Raw genomic sequence first — 24,201 nt, forward strand, 5'->3', positions numbered from 1 at the left:
AGGAGGGAATAGGGGAGAGAAGGGGGGGGGGAAGGAAGAGAGAGCCACATAGGCCTTTCTCAAACTTAATTCATTCTTCAATAATCATTCCTTGGGTTACATGCTAATTTATATTAAATAAAAACTTTAAGATTGAAATAGAAATTCCTAATTGCTTCCTAAATTAAAATCTAATAAAATAAAAACACACTAAAACTAAAATTGAAAATTTCTACTTGCCTAATAGCTACCCCAAAATAACCCAAAATAAAAGATTACATATCTTTTCCAAATAAAACAAATATTCTAAATATACTATTGGTCAACTACTAAACTTGGATCTGGTTCTTGGTCCGGGATCTTGAACGGGTTTAGGTCAATCCATCGTAGCGTTGCTACATCAATTCCCCTGATGTTTAGAAAAACTCGTCCACAAGTTTTATAGAAGGAGAGAATCAGCACCACTCGATCAACATCCTCGATCAACGGCTTTGATGAGGAAAAGATCCAACATAGCTCACGACTGACGGCCACGATCTCTTGATGGTCGTCAACAAATGATATGATTTTCATTGGAATTGAATGACGGGGCTTCACAAATGAGATCGGGCCATCGATCAGTTATTCAGATGCAACCTTCATCGGATCGTCCAATTCATCTTTAACATCAACATCAATGCTTGCTGTAATGGTCTCTAGATGGGAAGCTTTAAGCACTTCTAGATTAGCTTGGAGAGCTTTCAAGGTTACTTCATTTTGTCGATGGGAGCATGGTTCCCAAGGTGTCGTCACAATGTCATGAATACCGTGACCTTGCTGTCCGTCGGGGTTCAGAATACGTGTCTCTAAGGCATCAAGTCTTATGGTAATGACCTGGAGGGTAACAACTTTTGCTTCCCTTTCTATCCTACTAGCAACAAACTCTACTTGAAAAGCTCTAACCACCTTCAATGTCTCTTCATTCTGTCGAAGTAACCAAGTCCACAGCTTAGATGAGGTGGTGGTGTAAGCAACCATTGGAGTAAAGAGGTTGACAGGAAATTCCCTCTGATACGAAATAATGTGGGGCCCAAGAAAACCAACCCAAGATGGATGAGGGCCCACTTAATAACTTAATTGATTCAGATCTAAGATTAGGCGGCAAACAGGTTCATAAGGGTGGAAGGGCAATTTTTGTAAATACCCAGAAATTTCTAATCTTGAATGGGTCGGTTAAGGAGGGAGGACATAATGGGGAATTTAGATTATGGTTCAAGGGTAAACTAGGAAGGGGACTTGTATGGGGCTTAAAGTGGATTATGGAGGAAGAGAAGGGTAAAATTGGGAAGAAGAATAACAAAGGGTTGAGTCCCTCACGATTGTGAGGTTGTCTTCAACCTCTGGACAGGAATCAGAGGCGCTGGCTCTAGGGCAAGATTAAGACTAAACTGGAGATTTTCAGTATCTCACAGACCAGACCAGACCATGAATGGGGCCCAAAGGCTGGTCGAGTCCTCTTCTTGGGCCTCTTAAACAACCCTTAAAAGGGCTCTTGAGCCAGGCTGCAGGTTGATGAGATATGGTGAGGGTTAACCCGGATCCCAAAATAGAAACTTAGGGAGATTTTCAGCAACATCTTCAACAGACCTTCAATGGCCCCAAGCAGCAGGTCGAATGTCACTTTTGTGCTGTAGGATGAGTCCTCAAAAGGGCTTAGAGATTTAGAATTCAGGTCTGTGAGATCCGAACTCCTCAAACCCTGACAAGCTAGTGTCGATTTCCTTTCTTGGCTGTTCTTCAAGGCTGCTTGATGGCTGATCTTCTGACCTTCAAATAAAGAACAGAAAAGAAGAAGGGAGAGGTTGAAGAAAGAGAATGGGGCAAGGGAAGTTATCGCACAGATTAAGAGAGAGAAGGGGGAAGGAGTCTCGTAGGACAGGAGAGAATAAGAGAGAGTGGGGAAGAGAGGTCTCCCAGAAGAACAAAGGGGGGGAGTAATCTCGTAGGGAAGGAGGGAATAGGAGAGAGAGGGGGAAGGAAGGGAGAGCCACAAAGGCCTTTCCCAAACTTAATTCATTCTTCAATAATTATTCCTTGGGTTACATGCTAATTTATATTAAATAAAAATTTTAAGATTGAAACAGAAACTCGTAATTGCTTCTTAAATTAAAATCTAATAAAATAGAAACACAATAAAACTAAAATTGGAAATTTCTACTTGCCTAATAGCTACCCCAAAATAACCCAAAATAAAAGATTACATATCTTTGCCAAATAAAACAAATATTCTAAATATACTACTGATCAACTACCAAACTTGGATCTGGTTCTTGGTCCGGGATCTCGAACGGGTTTGGGTCAATCCATCATAGCGCTGCTACATCACACACAGAGCAAACTAAATCAAAACTAACCCATCCTTACCATCCAGCTTAGTTCTTCCATGCATTATTAGTAAACAAGAAGAGAGTCAAAGAACCAATGGCCTGTAATGAGACCCTCTTAAGAGGGACATGATGGCATGTCTCACAAACCTAATGATTATTTTTTAAGCAAAATTGTAGTAGCAATTTTTTAAACAAACTCCCCCAATATTTAGGATTAATTTAGTCCCACTGCACCTACATTTATTCATTTGTTTGTTTGTTTACAGAACAACCAGAAATGTAATTTCCATCACTTTGCTTGTGAATCTCCGGTCATCAAATTCGTTAAATACTTCTGAAAGACATTTTACCAACAACCAGCACTCTCAAACTCAAAGCTCAATTATACCTGATCCTTGATAAATGGGGTCCGCCACAATGATCCTGTTCCAACATTCTAGGGATGTCAAACAGTCGGTCTCATTCAGTGTCGGTCAGAGTGAGATAGGATGATAGAAAAATCAAGTTGATATCGAAAACAAACGATAAGGGTTTCAATTTTTGAAACCGAAACTGACAACTGCAGGGTTTGGATCGTTTCGGTCACAGTCTAAAACCAATTGCAGACCACTTACTGGTCCTCTAATAACCCAATTCAGCAAGCCTTACTGGAGGATTGAGTGGGGAGGGAGTAGGTCTACCAGCGGAGGTGAGAACCTCTACCTTAGTTTAGGATACTTTCAAGCCTTAGAAGTTGAAGTAAGCAAATAATTGAGCTAGCTGCTAGTTCAATCATTCCATGTAGAAATTTAAACTCTCTTTTCTCTTGCTTGTGCAGATGACTGCCCCAAGTACGGCAACGCCAACATCATCAATGGCACCACTTCCATGAATTCGGCCAAGCCCACACATATGACACTCAACATTCCACACTACCCACCGTCTCCCATAGTCCCACTACTCCTTACCTCCTTCTCCAACTCCCCTCTCCCACTACACTTTGTCTCCTTCTTCCCCAATTCCCCTACGTGGCCCAATTTAAGCACAACCTCATCTACGCCTTCTGAACTGCCAGCCAATTACAAGATAACGCCAAGGCTGTCCTCTCCCGTCATTTAGGTGATGGTCCATTGTGACATGGTAAACATTCACAGGGAAAGGCTACTAATTTGATGCAGATATCAAGATTGGCTCCTTCATTGGCAACCATGGTGACAGAGAAGAGTGATGGGGTATTGGGGACATTAAGCCATGTGTTCTGACCCATGAGAGGACAGTTCATCTGATTGGTGATGAAGATTTGGTGGTCGATGCAATGAAGATGTTAACCTCGAGGGTTACTTCAAAGGGGGTAGAGCTATGGAGAGAAAGAACAGAGGGAACGAGCCAGAGAGAGATCTATTAGCACCTAGTGCTGTTGCGGTGGTGGTCGACGAGAAGAGAAGGAGGTTGTTTATGGTGGGGAAAACTGAGAGAGAGAGAGAGAGAGAGGTGTACCGTGAACATGTAACAAAGAAGAATCCAAAACATGTGAAAAATGTTTTTTTTTTCGATTCAATGCCATAGTCAATTCGATCGATCTATGATTTTAGAGGTCCTATCAGGAACCCATCAATCCATTCCAGACCAAACAGAAACCAATTTTTTTTTCTTAACCCAAAACCGAACTCAAACTGTATTAGGTAATGGTCAGTCTGGTCAGTTCCAACAGTTTGGTCTGAATTTTGACACTTCTACAACGTTCCACCCTCTTTACAGCCATGTTTGTAGTCAACCTAATGCTATTTATATCCTTTCTCACCACTTCTTCCCTAGTAATTTTAGCCATATACCTTGGACCCAACACTCTATGAATTAAATATAAAAAATAAATAGAAATGGAAAAATCATTGGCTCCAATAGCCCTCATAATACTTTGGTTGAGAATGAAGTTTCTGATTGCTCCCTTCCGAAAGCATTCATAATCCATACAACCATATTGATCAAATTTCAAAATGCACCCAAACAACCAATAAGGATTCAACATATAGGAAATAAGTTCTCGACAAAAGTCTCACAAATCATCCAACAATTGTATTTGATTAAATTCAATAGGTAAAATTTCCTTCCTCTAGGAAACCATCTCCATGTTACCATATCCTTCTTTTGACCATCTAATTTTTTATTTACAACTCTCTCCCCCCACCCATTGCATATCGCCAATCAAAGAATCCTTTTGATATTTAATTCTTATTTAAATTTCAAGCATTTACTTCATAGAAAAGTGTGGTTTTTATTGAAGGTGATGGGAAATAGAAAATGAAGGATAATCATCTCTAGTGAAACATAGCAATGCAAGGATCAAGTTCTTGGTTGGATCAAAGCATTTTTCATTTTGGTTATTTTTAAATTACCTCGGTGTGGATTTTTACAGCTATAGTAAATTAGTGAGAGACAATCCTGTTTCAACCTCAGTTTCAACACTTTGATGGTCTTAAAGAAAGTTTGAGCTACAAAACTTCTCAATTTATCCAATAATGAGATTCTTAACTACAGATGGAAAGAAGCTTGTCACAAATATAAATATAGAAAATAACATGGAAAGTAACATGCATGGAGAGGAAAGCCTGAAAATGCATGGTATGCTGTAATTTTCATACATCACTCAATAATGAAGGAATCAAGGAAGTGGCAAAGGCAAAACCCAGAGAAACTTCAGAGCTTTCATACTCAATTTATCAACCAAAAGCATTCAAGGAATCACTTTAAAGATTAAAGAAACCAAAGCCAATGTCACAGAACAGGTTCGAATCCCACAATTTGCATGGATTGCAACTAGGTGCATTAATAGAATTGATTAGTTAATTATTCATGGTTTTATGGTGCAATCATCACATAACTCGTTGCTTGAGGCCACATTTCAGAATTCCCATCAGACAATAAACTTAAGGCATTCAAGAAATCCAGAATAAAATTGTAGAACGAAATAATAGCTAAAACACATGATCAAGTTGGAAGATCTGCAATCCATCGAGTTGTAGACTTGTACAATAAAATGCACGGACTGCACTTACGATAAAAAGAGAGAAATTAAGAAGAAAAAAAAAATCTGACTGAGCCAGAAAACTAACGTTGGAAGCACATAGCTCACCTGCAATGTGAACAGCCTATCTTCAAACTGAACTTCTTTTGTCAGAAAATCCGCTCCAATGGTTGCTTTGTACTGGTTACTGAATTTACGATTCACGTATCTAAATACAGCGTTTAAGGGAAATCATATCCTAGAATAAGCAACCATACACATGCCAAAACTTAATTTTACAAACACACAGAGATTATTATCTAAATGAACAGAGACGAAAGATCTGAAACTTTTAAGGATACTGATTCATCAAAGATGTCTTCCCCACCCTAAAAAAGATCAAACAAAAGGAAATTAGGAAAAAGATCAACTAATTAAAAGTTAAAAAAAAAAAAAATTCACACAAAACCGTAGGAAAACTACAGCTAAAATTCGTGCAGAAAACGGGAGTTCAGGTGTTCTTATGAAGAACAAATTTGAGTAGTATTCGCGTGAAATTCATCAGATAGGCGGAGGAGAGACTCACCCGCTGTCTCCGAGGATGATGACCTTTAGAAGCACCCGCCTTCGAGACGCCATAGATTCAAAAGCTTCGAAATCCCTCCGGAAAATTTAGGGTTTGAAAGCAAGAGAATCGAATTGTCGAATTCACGAGATGGGAAGAGATTTCAGTATTACAGATAAACGACCGACGACAATAATACGATCAGATCGAAGACCACCAGGTCCAGGAGAGTTTCCAGTTTCCACGGTTCTTCCAGTATACCGAAAATGCCACCGGTTTTTTATTTTAAATTCCACCTGTAACCAATGAGCATGATTCTATTGAAATTTGAAGCATGAGCCAAACATTTCCAAACGAACTGAAACTTGCCGGTTGTGTAGTTGCGTAGTCCACTCTGAAACTTTCAGTGGGTCCCATTCCTATCATATCTGTACATCAGAACCTGAGATCTTTGCATGCTGCCACGTGTCTGCCGATGCGTTGATAAGATGAAATTAATAACATGATTGAAATTGAGAAAAGGACACCAGCTTTTGCGTTGGAAATGAATCTTGGCTTGTGACGGTGAGATGGCACTATATATCCAGAATCACAGTGAACCTTTTGATGTGCAGTAGATATGGTTGGGGTCCACAGCCTAGGCTTGTGGGATCAGTCAGATTAGCTACCTCGCAAGCTATCGAAACTAGGAAGATTGCGCACGTTTCGGCCTGGAAATTGCAATATTGTTGGTTAGGCTTGAGATTTCAATCTTGCGGCCCACTGGATTCCACATAGTAGAGGGCTGGATCGTGATGTTTGACTTCCAAGCAAGAAGGGTGTACAATTGTCCGCTTCTTCTTTGTTGTTTTTTGTTTTTCTCTCTCTTTTTTTGTTTTGTTTTGTTTTGTTTTTTTTTTTGTTTTTTTTGTTTTGGCAATAGGGTGTTCAAGTAGCAAAAGGATCCTCTCCATGGAGTATAAGGACTAGGGATCAAGGAGTCATCTCACGACTGAAGTGATTTGGGGACGTGTTCTCAAGTCCTCCCAATTAGGGGTGTCAATCCCAAGTCTGTATTGATTCGATTGATCGGGCCTGATCGTTTAAAGATCGATCGGGTTTGCACCAATTATTGAACGTAAACCCGACATGTTTATAAATAGGTAGCACACAGAGCAAGGGATGAGTCTGATTAGCACTTGATCAGCCTAGTCCGTTTACAAGCCTGACATGTTTAGCCCAACCATTTATATGAATATTTTGAAATTTTTTTTTTTTAATATAGAATAGGGTATATATTGATATTTTTTTATCAATTATTGAATGTAATTAAGTGTAATATCTTTTCTAAATAGTTGAAAATTTGATAAAATATATTAAAGTATCTTAAATCTAAGACAATTAAAGACCGTTTAAGGCTTTATTGATACATTATCTCATTTAAGGCACGATTAGGAGAAGCCCGGTTAGCCCAAAACCCGATTGAGCCTGACACAAGACCGGATCATTCCTTAAATAATTAGGTCATAGTTCAAGGGTATAGGCCCACCAGGCTAGGCTAGGCTAGGCTAGGCCCAATTGAGACCAGCTTGGCTTGATCGATCGACACCCTTCCTCCTAGCCATGGGATGACTTCTTGGTCCCTGGCTCCGTGGAGAGGAGCCGGATCCGTTCAACTGTCATCTACAACTGGGATTCCATACAAAAATCAAAACAAACTCAAACCAATATGTGATTTTATTTTATTTTTTATTTTTTATTTTTTGAAAAAGGGGGAAAAGTTCTCTGTCCAAGAGCATGGCTGTTGCATCAACATAAGATCAATGGGAATGCACTTGGAAGACTCAACAGGGTAGGCATTTTTCACCTTTCATGGGAGTGGGGTGATCATTTTGTCTCATGTGGCTAGGCGTAGCCCTTCCAATCAGTAGTAATGAATCGATTTGTTGTGAGTTAAGAAAGCTAAACAATCAAAAGCAAAATTTCATTCTCTAAAGTGTGTATTGAATGACAACAAAGTCAAAATTATTACTAAGAAACAAGTATTCTTCAATAATGTTTGAAAGTATCCAAGGAAATTAAGGAGTTTGATTTGAAATTCAAAATGTTAACGATCATCAAGTTATCACTTTCAATGCCCACATCCTTGGTTTTAACTTGTATCAGGTTAAGCCTTGGTGGACCGCCAACATGGGATTGGTGGCACCAATAAGATAACAAAAGGAGAGCCTGATATCTAAAAACATGTTCACTGGCAAACTCTAATGAGTTCTCACACAGATGTTTTTGCTCATCACCTTATTCACAATGGTGACGCTATTTTGGAAACTCAATTTCCATCCCAAATTTAAGATCTTCCTTTGGAGAATTGCCAATGAAAAAATCTCCACTAAGGTCTCTCTGCATAAGTTGGTGGACATTGACCCTATCTGTGGGTTTTGTCACAACCATCAAGAAACATTATGGCATGTTTTCCTTGATTGCGAGTTTTCAAAAAGAGTTTGGGCTGCTAGCCCTTTGGGTTTCAAACCGGATTTACTTCCTTTTTCCTCTCTAAATAATTTGGTTATGTATTTTTTTTAACTCTATTGATATTCCTAGATATAAATTAAGGTATCGTTTAATAACGTTTTTGCTGTTTTTATGTCTAGAAACAGCAGAAAAGGCTTTTCATTTATCCAGAAACAAAAATGGATTATTTAGTGTTTGATAAACCTGTTTCTCGAAACATTTTGACAGACATAATGCCACTAAAAACCAATAATATCATCGGATGCCCAAAAGGAAAAAAGGGTTCGGTTGTCTCTTTTTAGGTTTAAATAGTTGAGAGATTTATCAGGCACAACAACCTTTTTTCTCTCAAATTCATTTATAGAAACGACGAAAAAAGTCAGATTTGTTTCGTTAAAGTCATTTCTAGAATTGTAAGTAGGCATAAATTTTGATTTATGTTTCTAGAAACGGGTGAAACAGAACAACTTTATCAAACACTTTTTAAGGTGTTTCTCCATTTATAGGAACAAGAAAACATAAAAACGGCAAAAACAGAACGTTGTCAAACGATGCCTAAGTTTTGTCCTATTCTCTTTTATTATTATCGCTTTCTATTTCACTTGGAAACATAGAAATCAGGTTATCTTTTCACAAGAAAAACCAAATCTATATACTATCATTAAACCGGTAAAATACTGGATTAGTAATGGGTTTGTTGAAAAACCTATTGCTTCTCAGGTAATTAACCACCCCTCCCATTCTAGTACATCCCCCATTCCCTCCTCAAATTTGAGTATCCTTGTAATCACAAGGGTATCAGACCAACCCAATAATATTTCAGGATAGGCATATGCCATTATACAAAAAGGAAAATGTCTTTCACTCCAGGTTCATTATCTGATGATGATAGGAAAAAAATGGTGAGGCTACAACAAAGGGACTACTTTAGGGGTTGACGAAAGCTCAAGAAAAGGGATGGGTGGTGGACCAAATTTGAAGCGATGCTGATGTTTTAACCCATTTTTTTTATGGAACTAACAAGTAACCTTGGCCTTAGATAACAATACTTCTCCGTCTAGAAATGAAGAATTTTTTGACAACCAACTCTTTGCTTAAAAACTAATGATGGTTTTATTTTTGGAATCAGAAATATTGCCATTAAGGCAATGACTAAGAAATGTTCGGTAGACAATGTCAAGATGTTGTATTATCCCAGCCACAATGTGTAGTTCTTGTCTTTCTTTTTCGAATTAAAAAAAAAAAAATGGGAGAGAGAGAGAGAGAGAGATCACCAGGTCCAATTGGATCAGGGAAGCTCTCTGGTTCTCCCCATCCACATAGGGCCCCGTTTGATTTTGTTTCTGCTGTTTCTGTGTCTAGAAATAGCAGAAACGGTGCTACGAAATGATTTTTGAAATTGCAAAAAGGTATTTGATTTTTCTGTTTCTTAAAACGTTTTCAACAGTGTAGTCAAGTTCAGGACACAAATGAAGTCACGATGTTGCAGGTATGCAACTAACAAGTGAATGCATTATGTTGGAGTTGCAGGCATGCTTCGTAGAGATGAGCTTTAGAAGGATGAAGACAATCCAGAGCTATGAGCTTCGCACAACTAGGTTGAAGTTGTAGCTTCTGGATAGCGAGAAGTTTCAATAATGGATTAGGGTTGGGTAGGTCGAGTAAAGTATCAGGTTTTGTACAATTTTTGTCCCTCCCACTTGTTTTTAGAAACAAAATAAATAAATTTGATATGTTTCTCTATTCTTGTTTCTAGACACAGAAATAAGCATAAATTTCTATTTCTATTTCGAAAAACAAGTGAAACGAAACAAAAAAAATCAACACATTTTTTGGGGTGTTTTTTTTTCTGAAAAAAAAATAAAATAAAAGAAAAGAAAAGAAAAACATGTTTCTAAAAAAAAAAATCAAACGGGCCCTAACGTTTCTGTTTCAAGAAACGGCAGAAACATAAATTTCTGTTTCTAGAAACAGAAACAGAATTGAAATTGTTTGATAAGTCATGTTTCTGAAAGTCGATAGTAACCAACGAAAAAATGGCCACGAGTCGTTTCTAGAAACGACGACTGGGTCATTTCTTGAACCATAAATAGGTAGAAATTTCAATTTCTATTTCTGAAAACAAGTGGAACGAAACAGTTTTATCAAACGCTTTTTGTTCCCTTTCTGCCATTTCTGGGCATAGAAACGGCAGAAACGCGTTTTTTGAAACGTTATCAAACGGGCCTAAGTACATTAGAGAAGCAAATCACAAGAAGATAGAGCCGTTACTTGAGATTTTCCTTTTCTATTTTAAGAAATGGAATCTTCAAATATAACAAAAAAATTGTGACTTCATAGTTCACTAAATATACATTTATCTTATTGGCCCACTTAATTAGTTCGGTTACATGGTTAACTAATTTTTTTTTTAACCCCAATATTATCTAGAACCCGGGGCAGCTCCTAAGATTTTATTAAAGACAAATTTTAGACTCAAATCACCATATACTTTTTATGCATTGGCATGCATCCTCATAAATATTCATCAATGGCTACTCTATATTTTCTTATAATTCAAATTTTTAAAACTCTCTTTTATCATTCGACAAATTCCATTAGATTGAAGCATGACATGTGAGTGAGTTGTCTTACAAGTTGAACGTACCACATGACAAATTAGTGTGCCAACCAAATAAGTTTATATTGACCAAATATACTTTACTTAAAATAATAAATTTATGTAAACCCTGTTTCTTCATCTTCATCAACTCTCTCTCTCTCTCTCTCTCTCTCTCTCTCTCTCCCTTTTTTTTTGTTAACCAAGGTGTCCGGACCAGCTTACGCGCACCTCGACTAATCCTCGAAGAGACTAGCACATTAACTCTCTCGCACTTGTTCAGTGTTGAATTGATCTTGGCAAGAGTTGATATTGGAGTATGCTACTATATTGTGGAAAAGTTACAACAGTTAGAGGCGTTGCACTTGTGAAGCTCAAGGTAACTATCCTTTTAATCCATTAGATGAATTTTGCTTTTGAAGTCTTCATTAATTGCTGCAAATGGTTTGATCATGTTCTCTAATTAGAAAAATAAATTTATTTTCTATTGTGCCCTATATGTTACCTTCACAATCTTCAAGTGCTTCCACTGAATCCTCTACTATCTTTCTTCATCCTTCTCATCTCCATCTCTTCCGAGGTTTGCTGGCCCTCAGTACTACACGACCCAGATGGATGCAAACCATATTCACTGGTTGACCCACTGTATTCGCTACTTCCATATTCCTGACTAGCAAATGCCAACTTCTGAAATTTCTTCAAGTCTTCATTATACTGGCTTTTGTCATTCAAATTGGAGAGGGACATGTCTCCTTCCAAGGTCCGGATAATCTGCTCCATTTCAAACCATAATGTGTATTAGTTACAAGGCCAACTACATATAAACATATCCAGAATGTGAAAATGGTGTATAAACTCTCCACAGAGAACAGATCAACTGGCCCAGTCAAGTCAAGTCAAGTCAAATCAATCCAAGAAGATAACTTGGTTATAAAAATAAGTTTTTACACTACAAAACCATGTACATAGTTGAATTACCTTGCTCATGAATGGCCGCTCTTGTGCAGAATGATGCAGACAAGCAGCTGCACATGCAACCATTCTTGCCATCTCAGTGGGATTGTAGTCCTGCAGCCGTGAATCAACAAGGGTATTGTAGTTGCTATCTTCTAGAGCTCGTGTAAGTAAAGGCCTTGCCTGTAGTGCCATAAAATTTCATTACATTCAAGTTCTGCCACAAAAGGCTATTCAGCTTTGACAAATATTCAATAAATCCTGTAACTATCTCCATTATGGAACCATGTGTATGTAAGAAGCATTTGCAGACATGTTCTTATGAAGCCTCCAACTCTTTGAAAAATAAAAGAATGATGCTAATAGGCTATGAAACAACATACTGACCCAATCTACCAAACTACCATTTATGAATGTACAATCTGAACTAACAGGACAATGCCCAGTAATCAACTCTAGCAACATGACACCAAAAGAAAAGATATCAGATTTCTCTGTGAGTCTCCCACTTGCCGCATACTCTGGAGCCAGATACCTGTTGGGTTGAGTGTGTCAGTATTTAGAAGCAGAGCACAAATAGAAATCAGTTGGTTTCTGTTTAAGAGTCTTATAATTAAGGTCATGATATTTCTTTGTTGAGAGAAGAAATTTTATGAGGACTAAGAAGAAATATCAGGACCATAATTAAGACTCTTCTTTTCATTGTTAGTAATCCACTGAGGTAAACTCCATGTCCAAACTACATCAAAGAAGGAGATTTATATAGCAAAGAATATACAAGGAAATTGATCTTACCCAAAGGTTCCCATTACTCGGGTGGAGACATGAGTATTGGCATCAGAAAAGAATTTGGCAAGCCCAAAATCTGCAACCTGAGTAAGAACTCAATTTCATTAATGAAGTTAACATTAGAAATCAACAGACCAAAATGAAGAATTATTATTATACTATAGAAGTCAAAGGTAATTAATTCCTCTTGATCTCAGAGTTTCCTTTTATTTTTTCTATTTTGAAAATAATTTAAGGCAAGCAATACTTTTGAGTTTTGACTCGTAAAGAAATCTGATTAAAATTTTTCATTTCACCAGTAAAATTTGATTTGGCAAGTTAGCAACTAAGGAACAAAAGCCTATCAGATAACAAGTCATGCCTTCTACATTCAGAAAGCTTCTTTGTGTAATCCTTACTTAAAGAAAAAGAATACAAGAGTTTGGAGAATGACTTTGCAGATACTAGACTAGTATAATAATATCAACAAGATCGAAGATAAGAATCCAACCTTTGCTTCAAATTTAGAATTGAGGAGGATATTAGCTGCCTTGATATCACGGTGAATAATTTTAGGACTGCCTGCAAATATAAGTACACATAAGTGAGAATGACTCCAACCAATCCTGTAGATTAGAGCCCCTCACAACCCCCCAATAAAAGAAAACTCACAATCTTCATGGAGATATGCAAGTCCTTTTGCAGCACCTAGAGCAATTTTTAGTCTAGTGGACCAGTCCATTACTGGCCTCCCCTTCCCTGCAAAAAAAATAATTTTGCTTTTGATGAGATCTCTGGTTACCAAACCAAAGTAATGGATGGCAATAAGAAGCAGAGACTTTAGCTACTTCTTTAAAATATTAAGGATTGGTGGTCATAACAGAGATGTATGCTAGAAGTACAAAACTAGAAAAGAAGGAAAGAAAATTGATTGTAAGATAAGATACACCATGTAAGTGGAACTCCAATGTCTTGTTTGGAACAAACTCATAGACAAGCATTCTTTGGGATCCAGAAATGCAATATCCGACCAATGAAACAAGATAAGTGATGTCCTCGACTAATAATCTCAACCTCTGCCTCAAATTCACGATCCCCTTGCACACTATCAGTTTTTAGTGACTTAATCGCAACCTCTTTCCCGTTTGTAAGAACTCCTTTATGGACATATCCAAAACCTCCTTGTCCTAATATGTTGGTTTCCGAGAAGCCACCTGTTGCCATCTCTAATTCTTCACAAGTGAATATGCTCGTTGCGAAACCCAAGCCAATGCCAGGAGATTGTGGTGGTGGTGGTGGTGGTGGAGGAGGAGGAGCTGGTGAATGTGGTGATCGTGAAGCATATGCTGGAAGAGAAGCATTATGTTCAGGCTGCCCATCATAAGGTTTATCTGAAGACATCAATCACCACCAGCAAATGAACAAACAATTAATTCAGCTACAAAAACTACAGAATAACACTTTTATACATAAATATAACATAAACTCTACAAAGTTTGAACATTTCAGAAACCCACAAAATTCAGTCAATAGTACTTCCATAAGTTCAAACATATATACGGATATTGGGAAAAGAAGTCAAATTTCTCTTTAGATATCTTGCTAATTAATTTCCAAGTAAAAATTTGTATCTCCCTAATCTCCATAGGCAATGTTCAAGATCAGAACAAGAAGCCCACGCAACTGGGTTTTCCCCACAATCCCTAACAAAGCTTGCAATGTTCCTCCAAAATAAAAATCTTTTGACAGACAAGCAAAGGTAAAAAAAATATATATATATATATATATATATGGAATTGACTTGAAAAAAGTCATCAAACAGACATCCCATCCCAAGTTTCCATCATAAATTTTGGATCTGCAGATTTCACATGGTGATCAGCATTAAGAACTGTAAGTCCAAAATTGAAATTAAAAGCAGTAATGTTGTCCTGCAAAACCCATATTTGAGAAAGGAACAACTATTTATTTATTTATTTTCAAACTGAAAATGAGCTTCTAAATCCCAAAACTTGGGAAATTTAAGTAAGCCAGGGGAACCCAAAGTGTTTCTTACATTTTGCACATCATAATTATTTATTTATTCTACCCAAAAAAAATTATTTATTTAAAGAGAGAGAGAGAGAGAAAACAATAAAAAATGGAGTTCTGGGTTTGAAAAGGTAGGCCTTTTCTGACCTATCGGCCTGGGTGGGGGTGGACCGTTGTTATCCACGGGCAGATTGAATCCATCCATCCTCCTTTTCTTCCTATAATAGATTAATAGTAAGCTCAAGACAACAAGGATAACGACTCCACTGGTGACACTTCCAGTGATCAGACCGCGTTTAGGGGGAGGAGCTGTCGGAACCCACTCCAGAGGCTGAAACGAAGCAGTTAGAGGCGGTGAGTCCGGAGCGGGACTTGAGTAAGGGGAGGACATTCCCGAATCAGTTAAATTCGCTTAACTTCGATTACTCTTTTACACCCCGGCGAGTTGTCTCACCAGAATTCTTCTACACACTCTCTCACTCTATCTCAATTGGGGACTATGAAAAAGAATATTTGATGGTTTACTGCTCCAACTTCAAGATCGTGGCTAGAGTATCGATTTTGTTCCAAAATGTGAAGCAACGGAGTCGTCGAAGGACTAAGGAGGAGATTGAAGAATTAATTAAAGCATTTACCAAAAAAAAACTAGACCCACAAAAATTTCTTCCGTATTTCGGATTAGGATTGACTTGACTAGTTAAATTCTTTTCCTTCTCAAAGTGAGGAAAGGAGGGAGTGAGGTTATAGTTGTTTTGCAGGCGAGGAAGAAAAATAAAAGAGTTTTTAAACTCGGGATCAGTGTCCATCAATACTAACGGGAATGACTTTTCTTGCTACCGAGTCTTTGCTTGGCTTTGGACGCGGCCGACCCCCATGCCACGTTCGGGATCAGTCTCTCTCTCTCTCTCTCTCTCTCTCTCTCTCTCTGTTATCCACTTTCTTGGATTTTTATGATTACAACCCCAGTTGCAGGTTGCAACCAATGCATGGTTGTTTCGTTTACTAGTTGGAGCACGTGCAATTATGGTTCCATCGTACTATGGGTTTTGGAGGTGTATCGCTTTGTTTTCCCCTCCTTATATATTGATGAACTCTCTCCTTGCTTAGTTGATTCAGTTCATTTTTATTGTGGTTGTGGAACTTCTCTGATACGCTCAATGGAAGACTCACTGGTGCCCTCTTCTCCTTTCTCTCCTTCGGCTGTCGATTCTGCATCTTTAGCTATTGCTGAGAGGATGGCTTCTGATCTCTCCAAGATGGATCTGTCTTTACTCGATGGCGGCTCTGTGAATATACTAGAACACAAGGTCATGCCGGCTAAGCATAACACCTTCGCTTCTCGGTTGTTGGGTGGGTCAGCGATAATACTTGGGTGAATCTTCATGAGCTGAGGTCGATGTTCGCTAAAGCATGGCAACCCCGCTCCGTCAAAGTTGATGAGATCCACCTGGTCAATGGTTCTCCTGATCTCTTCATTATCAAATTCAATTCTGCACGCGATATGCACGTTATTCTGTTTTCTCAACCATAGGTATATCACGATCACTTAGTGATTTTGAAGCCTTGAGATCCTTCTATCCCAGCCAACAGAGTTACATTTTCTTATGCTTTTTTCTGGACTCATTTGCATAATCTTCATTGGATGTTCTTTGAGTATGACATTTTGGAGGAAATATTTTCAAAGCTGGACAATGGCTTGACATTAATTGAATGTCCTTCAGGGTCAGTTAGCTCCATTCTTGATCCTACTGCTAGAATTATGATACCTTTGTCTCACGACATGATTAGATCTAATGTGGTGGAGCTTGGAAAGGAAGATCCGATGGTTGTCACGTTCGCTTATGAAAACTGGCCCAACATTATGTGTTCTAATTGCCTCCGAATTGGACACAAATTTCTGGAATGCCCATTTAAGCCATCCTCTCCTTTCCTTCAACCTCTAGCAATCTCAGATGTTCATGCAGATGAGACTTTCCTTCCAAAAGTTGCTATCCCACCGCGTAGAGTGAATCTACTAAGCGAAGTTTGTAAAGTTTATAATGAAGTGTTTCTTGGCTCTCCATCACAATCTCCTTCTTCTGATGTGGCTGGTATTGATTCCCCCACAGCCTCGGGACGGACGTCTGTCTCGTATTAGCAAAGGAGGAAGCTGGAACTTCTACAGGCTTTCTTACAGATTTCAGAAGGCCTTAAAGTTGGAATTACCAAATCACTTTTCAAACTCTCAACCAGTAGCTCCCCCCATGATGTTCGGACCAATTCCACAATGTGTGGCACCCACTGTGGGCCAGAACCTATAGCATTTTCTACAGCCTGTAGTACGATTACAACCAATTTCCCATCTCCTTCTTATTGGCAAGGAACCCATGTCCAACAGTCTGGGAACCTGGTTCCAATGTGTAGGGGCCAAGATCACCTTGGTAATCGTGGCTACCTTAGAGGCCACAGCACGGATATTGGTACTTCTTCATTGGTCCGCCCTATGGCTTCGTTCTCCTATACTGAAGGTGTGATACCCTACTTTCTAAACCCGGCCTAATCATCCAGTTGGTTCAGTTTGTTTTTGCAGGACCTGAGTCGAAGTCGGTGCCTAGTGAAGTCCGCATGCCCAAGTCGTGCACTTGCACGTATCACAGGGCCATGTACGCATAAGAAAGGTATGCAGACGTATTTTGTGTTGAGTACACATTTTGGTCGATTATCGAGAGTAAAATACGTGTAGGGGCTGAGCCCTGTTGAAGTCCCAAATTAATCGGCTATGTTTCATCCGACTAGTGGGTGGTCACAAGTGGGTTAGACCCACAAGTGTGACCTACCACTCTGGTCATTAGATATTTTGACCCAGTATAAAAAAACCTTTATTACGTTTCTTTTCCCTCAAATATTGCCTTACAAGGTGGGTGAGAAAAGTAAAGAAGAGAGAGAATCGAAGGAAAGAGGAGGGAAGAAGAAGGAAGAAAAGGGGAAGAAGATGCTCGTTGTGTGTCGCCGAGGTTAGATCTTTTGAATCCGGCACCGTAAAAGTGATCCTCACCTTGGGATCTACGATTTGAGGTGAGTAAAAACTATATTTCTCAAAACCCCAAGAAACCCTAAGTGAAACCCTTCGATTTAGGTAGGAATCCTTTAGATATTGTTAATCCCACTTGAGATGATGAATCTAAAGTTTAATGAAGGACCTACATGTTGTTTTTGAAGGTTTTAGAGGAAGAAATTGTAAGATTTGAGAAGCATTTGGTGATCTCTTGAGCTAGAGAAGGAATTTGGGGTTTTTTGAAGTGTTCTTGAGCAAAGAGGTAAAATTCAAGCTTAAAAATTTTGAATTGATCCTAGAATTATGCTAGAATCACAATATGGGACCTTAGATTTATGAAAAATGCGATCGAATCGACCACTTGTGGCTTCCTTTAGGTGCGATGAAGAATAGAAGTGAACAGTAAAATCCCGATTCTGAGTAGTGGGTGCCTGAAAATGGTCGGACCCACCAATCAGGAGCCCGCCTATCTTGGATGGGCTGCTAGCTTGACTGGTGAGCAAGGACCGATGGGCACCTAGCCCAGTGCTCCTGGCCCACCGGTCCAGGCAGAGTCCCTGGGTTGAGCGGCGAGCAAGGACAGGTGGGCACTTGGCCCGCCTGTTCAGACAAAGCCCCTGGGTCAAGCGGCGGGCAGGGACCAACGGATACCTTGCCAGTCAATTGACCTACCAGTCAAACCCATCGGGTTCCAATTGGGCCCAAATTTGTCCAGCAACCTCCTATGGTGATTCTAAACGGATTGGGATCATCGTACTCCATTGGTTATGAACCTAAAGTGGAGATATAGTAAACTCGACCACTTTTATGATAGGTTTACTAGAAACTCACGTCATCGTGCACTGGAACTTCCTTGTATCAAGGGTGATCATTGTACATATTTAGCTAAGTGGGAAAAGGACGTTGACTTTATTTTTGGAGTGTTTTTGCATCATTCCATTATTCTTGTAGACTAGTCATGTCATCATATCATTTCTGTATGTAGACTAGTCATTCACGAATGCCATGCGCATGCATTGTCTTATGCATTATGAAATTCATTTATGATTTGTTATGTTATGACTTTAATTGATACATGCTTATCCTTGCTTTAAGATACAAGATAGATGATTTTAAATTATAGAATGTGATGCATGGCTAGACTAAATGCCGTAGATGGCTTGGAAACGAATGCATTGGTGGCCCGTGGAATGGGAAGCGGTGGCACTATACAGTCATACTATCTCATATAGAAGCATGCGATTAGGAATGACGTATCTCTGTGCTACAACCCTTCCCAACAAGGGTTTAGGTGTTGGGTATATCACTGGGGAGAAGCCCAAGGTTGTGTACTAATGGTAGCGTTTAGAAGTAAGTTCGATCGATGACTAGGACGATCGGTAACTTTGGTGATATAGTCAGAGGGCCAATCGTACTGCTTTTAATTTAATACAGGGAAGACCCATTTTACTTTAATGGAGGGCAAGGCCCAATTTACTTTTTCAGTACCCACGGCTGGCCTTCTTTGACAACCCTATGGGCATATCATGGGATGGAGTTCACGACTCGTACCAGGGGTATATGTGCACTGTGGTTGTGAGTAGCACATGACCTATGACTTAGATGTGATGTTTAGGTGATCTAGGATAATAAATATGGACTTGCATGCATATAGGTTCATTTATATTAAGAGTGATTGATTGATCTATTTTTTCACTTACTGAGCTAGTGAGCTCATCTCACATGCACACCATTTTTAGATAATCTTACACGTTATTCGACTGAAGAGCTAGAGCCGGGACCTATGGTAGAGTTTCCAGCTAAAGACTAGTGAGTCCCCGAAGATCTCGGGCATGGGGCCGAGTGCCTATGCGAGAGTTATATTATGGGACAACAACATTGATACCTACACAGGATTCTTTTTTATTATTTTACTATGTTACACCTTTTGTGCTTTGGATTTTTAAATTATAATTTTTGTGTATATATTACGCCTACAGACCCACATGTAAATGTATTATATATTATAATTTGGGTATTAAGAGTACTGGGGTATTTACAGGTATATACATGTAAGACTTCCACTAAAATACAGAATTTGCTTTCTTTAGTTGTGTGTATGCTATGTAGTGGTTACTATATCAGGTGATCTTGACAAGTTTTGCGTTAACAAGTATTATCCCAGTCATCGATCCAATTCTATGTGAACGGGGCTTGATAGAAGGTTCTACTGCTTTCCAAACTCTCGCGCTTGTTTCAATGGACATTCAAGATTCCACACCTATTCCCTACGCTAGGGATGCTCAAGATGCTTCTCTTCATTGACAGTACAAGAAGAGATACTGTGCCAAGCTTGGATCTTCTTCCTCTATTGATCAGAATGTGGGCAATCAGAAGAAAGTTCGGTTCGACCTTGAGGAACTTCCTTCTACTGAGGCTGAGGTAACTGGCCAGATGTAGTGACCCAATCCGCCATGAACATTATGTCTCTCAATTGTCGAGATTTAGGTCGCGCTTCGGAAAGGCGAGAAATCCACTCTTTGGTTGCATCTGAGCGACCCGTGATGCTTTTCCTTTCTGAAACTAAATCGATGGTGGACAACTTCCATTCCTTTTATCATAGCCTAGCTTTTGATCATTACATCTGCTCTTCGGACGAACACAATGGTGGAGGCCTTTTGTTACTCTGGAAAGATTCTGTGACTGTCAATATAATTTGGAAGTCGAGTTGGTGTTTTCACATAGACGTTCAATTCACCGATACTAATTGCTCTAGTACCATCACCTTTATTTACATGAGTAGCTGTTCTACCAGTAGAAGCCTTCAATGGAATACGCTACATCATTTCATTCTCTTTGTTATCGTAATTGGCTGTTGACTCGTGATTGGAATGCTTATCTCAATATGTCAGATAAACGTGGTGGCAGGAGCCTTAGACTTTCCTAGCTTGGTCCTTTCCAGAAGTTTTTGGAGGATGCGATGCTTATGGAAATGCCTTTCAAAGGTTTGCCTTTCACATGGGACAATCGGTAGCAAGGCTCCTACAGAATTGAAGCACGGCTTGACCGTTTTGTGTTTACTGCCTCATGGCTTGCACTATTTCCTAATTTGTATGTTAAGCATGTTATTGTTGCATCTTCGGATCATAAGTCAGTTATTTTAGGGACTCAACTTCCCTCTTTTGTTAAACTGTTTAAATTTTAAGCTTGTTGGTTGTTGGAACCCACCTTTCATAATGTAGTGGAATCTTCTTGGTCCTCTTCTTACTATGGTTCTCCTTCCTTTGGCCTTTACCGTAAATTTGATCAACTGTGGGAAAATTTAATCTCATGGAATAAAGTTACTATAGGGAATCTTAGGAAAAAGGAAGCAAGCATCTGATCATCACTTAAAAATCTCTGTGACATCATTTTTGAAAATAGGGTTGACAATTGGTACATTAATGAGAGCAAGTACATTGCACTTCTCAAACAAGTTCTCTCCTAGCAGGAAATTCTTTGGTTGCAAAAATCAAGGCTAAATTGGACTCAACATGGGGACAAAAACACAAAAACACTAAGTTCTTTCCCATTATAGCATCCAGGCGTAAAGCTAGAAATTCCATCTAATGGCTTAATGTTGTGGGATTAACATTAACAAATAGAGAGGACATTGCTCAAGCACTTACTTCTCATTTCTCCATTATATATAAGACATTGGATCATTCATTTAATAATGAATACTTTGACTATATTAGAGGTCGAGTCAGTGATGAGGATAACGCATTTCTCCTATGTCCAGTCACTAAACAAGAAGTTTGACGTAGTGTTATGGATATGAATCTATTAAAATCTCTTGGCCCGGATGGATTCTCTAGCATATTTTGTCAAAATGAATGAAATACAATTAAAGTCGATGTGGTTAGTATAGGTCTGGGTTCTTCAATTCTAGTTCATTTTTAAGAGATATGAATCGCACCTTCATAGCCTATATTCCTAAGGTCGAGCACCCATCTTCAATTAAGGATTATCGCCCAATTAGCCTCTGCAATTTCTTTTATAAAATTTTTTGTTTTATGGTTGTCTTTATTGGCAACCCAGCCACGTGGAGGTGATGACATGGCTAGTTTGGGTGACATGGCTGAAAGAGATGACATGGTAGCTTTCAGTATCATCGATGAGATAACATAGCCACATGGTGTGCACGAAGTGGATTGATCGATACATCCATGGTAGGTGGTGAGGGTTTTAGGGTCAAAACTAGAAAATTTGGCCTAATTACATCCGAGGAAATTTTAGATAGTGAAAATGACATTTTTAGAAGATCATTTCTTCATAAAAAAGATAGATTGTAATTTATCTGATCTAACGCTTCTGATTTCATCGCATTTTGATATGGTATGAAGAAGTTACGACATCTGTGGTCAAAATATAGCTTTGTGGCAGTTAGGAGAAGTTTAGGCGTTGAAGATGAATTTTTTGGAAGAAATTTTCTCTATATAACAATACGAAAAAAATCTGATCTTTCCAACGCTTCTGATTTCGTCATGTTTCGATTCCGTATGAGAAATATGTGGCATCGAAAAGGTTTAGGGGTATTTTGATCTTTTTACATGGCTGAGTCGAATGATTAGGTCTTTTGGAAAGTTGTAGAGTCTTGAGTCATGGTTTCAACGCTTTTTGTTTCATCTCAATCATATTTTGTATGAGTAAGTTATGAAGGTTTCCATGAGATCGATCCAAAAAATCCGATTCAAAATACTCAAATAGCTCTCGGCCAATGTAAGGTTTATGAAACTTGTTTTGAAATTTTAGGGGGCTGATTGCAATTTTTAAAAGGCTAAAGGGGCTGATTTGTGTTTGAAAATGTAGAGTGGATTGGGTGTAGCGCATGTGTATAAAGGGTTTTATGAAGATCCAAGATTGAGTGATCAGATTGCACTTAATATGGCAGATTCAAGTCTAACGGCTGATAGATGCTTCACCTTTTTAAAAGTAAAGAAGACAAAGCTCCTTCTGCCACAACCAATCACATTTAAACAACCAAAAGGTGGTTGACACGCTTGCATCAGCATGATGTCAGTAGGTCCAATCAATGCTTTAAAGATTCTCATCCTATGGTGCTGATTCATTGAGTGTTTGATAAATCTAATGTTGATATTAAAAGACTCACACGATCCTAGATCTATGGCCAGATTTGCACCGTTGTTGCACATGCTGCCAGCGTACGCTATTGTCAAGCACCGAAGATTCCATTTTGAGGCTTCTAGTTAGCCCAACTTCAAAGTGCCATAACTTTCTAACCCTAAGTCCAAATGACTCCATCCAAGTTGCAGCTTCTTTATTTTTTCGAGCTCTACACATTGACAGTAAGAATAAAGAGGTTTAAAGGGTATAAGACTATGATTTTTTAGGGATAAGCTCCCCCTTCATTAATGGTCACTGAGTGATTTTCAAAGCTTCAAGTGAGTGATGTATGCTCCATTAAAGGTCGGTTTTATGTGTTAGGAACTCTATTGATGGAATATTAACTTCAAGTTAAGATAAAAAGAAAAGAGAAGAAAAGAGAGCTTGAGGATGTTGTGTTGATGCTTTAAAGAGCAAGAAAATAAAGGGAAGAGGAGGAGAACCAGGGAGAGCTTGTCAGTAGAGGTTCCAGTGGTCAGTGTAAGTTCCCAGTCATCCCATGCAACTGGTTGTGAGATTCCCTAACCTTGGATTTACATTATATGCATGTATGATGATATATATATACTATGGTTAGTTGTGGATGAATTGTATATATACTAGGTTAGTTGTGGATGTATATACTAAGCAGAGCTTGATTGTTGGACATTGATATAAATCCTAATTTATTGCATTCTTACATTGAGTGCTTAGTAGGTGCTATGCATTGTATTAGCATTGCGAGTGCCATCTCAGCTTCGGCTTGAGAAAATTAGGTGTGGATGCCGTCAAAAGTAGTGTATTGAATAAGTATGAAGCATTTACAGACACTACTCCAGGGACGTAGGCAAATTGCTGAACCTCATAAAAATCATGTGTTGTGGGTATACTTATTGATTGCATTACATATATTGAAGTACATGGAATGCAGAATGTGTGTGTACACTTGGAAGTGCATATGAGAGGCTGAGTGAGTATACGACTGTATGCAACACAATGACAAGTACAGGGACAGGTGTATCAGATTTTGCATGGTCAAATATTGAACAAAATTTTGGAGATCAGAATTGGACTCACTGATTCACCCCCCCTCTCAGTGACGTCCCGATTACAACAAAATCATATCCAAAATCATGGTGGGAAAATTGAGACACATCTTGGATCATCTCATCTCTTTTAACCAGAACGATTTTATTAAAGGGAGAAGCATATAAGATAATATTCTCATTTGCCATGAATTCCTTCATAAAATTAAAATAAAGAGGAATAACAAATATAGATTCATCTCTATCAAGCTTGACATGAATAAAG

The 24,201-nt window shown here is 38.7% G+C and overlaps 1 protein-coding gene and 1 pseudogene across 1 annotated transcript in view; both read right to left on the bottom strand.

Moving 5' to 3' along the window:
• LOC122080845 (ras-related protein Rab7) overlaps positions 1–6,201 on the bottom strand; it is an 11,748-nt gene extending 5,547 nt beyond the window's left edge. Inside the window, exons 1-3 of the mRNA XM_042647716.1 lie at positions 5,912–6,201; positions 5,688–5,714; positions 5,455–5,554 (exon numbers count right to left, since the gene is read on the bottom strand). Coding sequence (XP_042503650.1) covers positions 5,455–5,554; positions 5,688–5,714; positions 5,912–5,964 — 180 coding nt within the window. The 5' untranslated portion in view covers positions 5,965–6,201. The remainder of the gene's footprint in view (positions 1–5,454; positions 5,555–5,687; positions 5,715–5,911) is intronic.
• A 5,143-nt stretch (positions 6,202–11,344) lies between these two features.
• LOC122081480 lies at positions 11,345–15,553 on the bottom strand (annotated as a pseudogene).
• Positions 15,554–24,201: the final 8,648 nt, after the last annotated feature.

Source organism: Macadamia integrifolia, chromosome 6, assembly GCF_013358625.1.
Source record: "Macadamia integrifolia cultivar HAES 741 chromosome 6, SCU_Mint_v3, whole genome shotgun sequence".
NCBI lineage: Eukaryota > Viridiplantae > Streptophyta > Magnoliopsida > Proteales > Proteaceae > Macadamia > Macadamia integrifolia.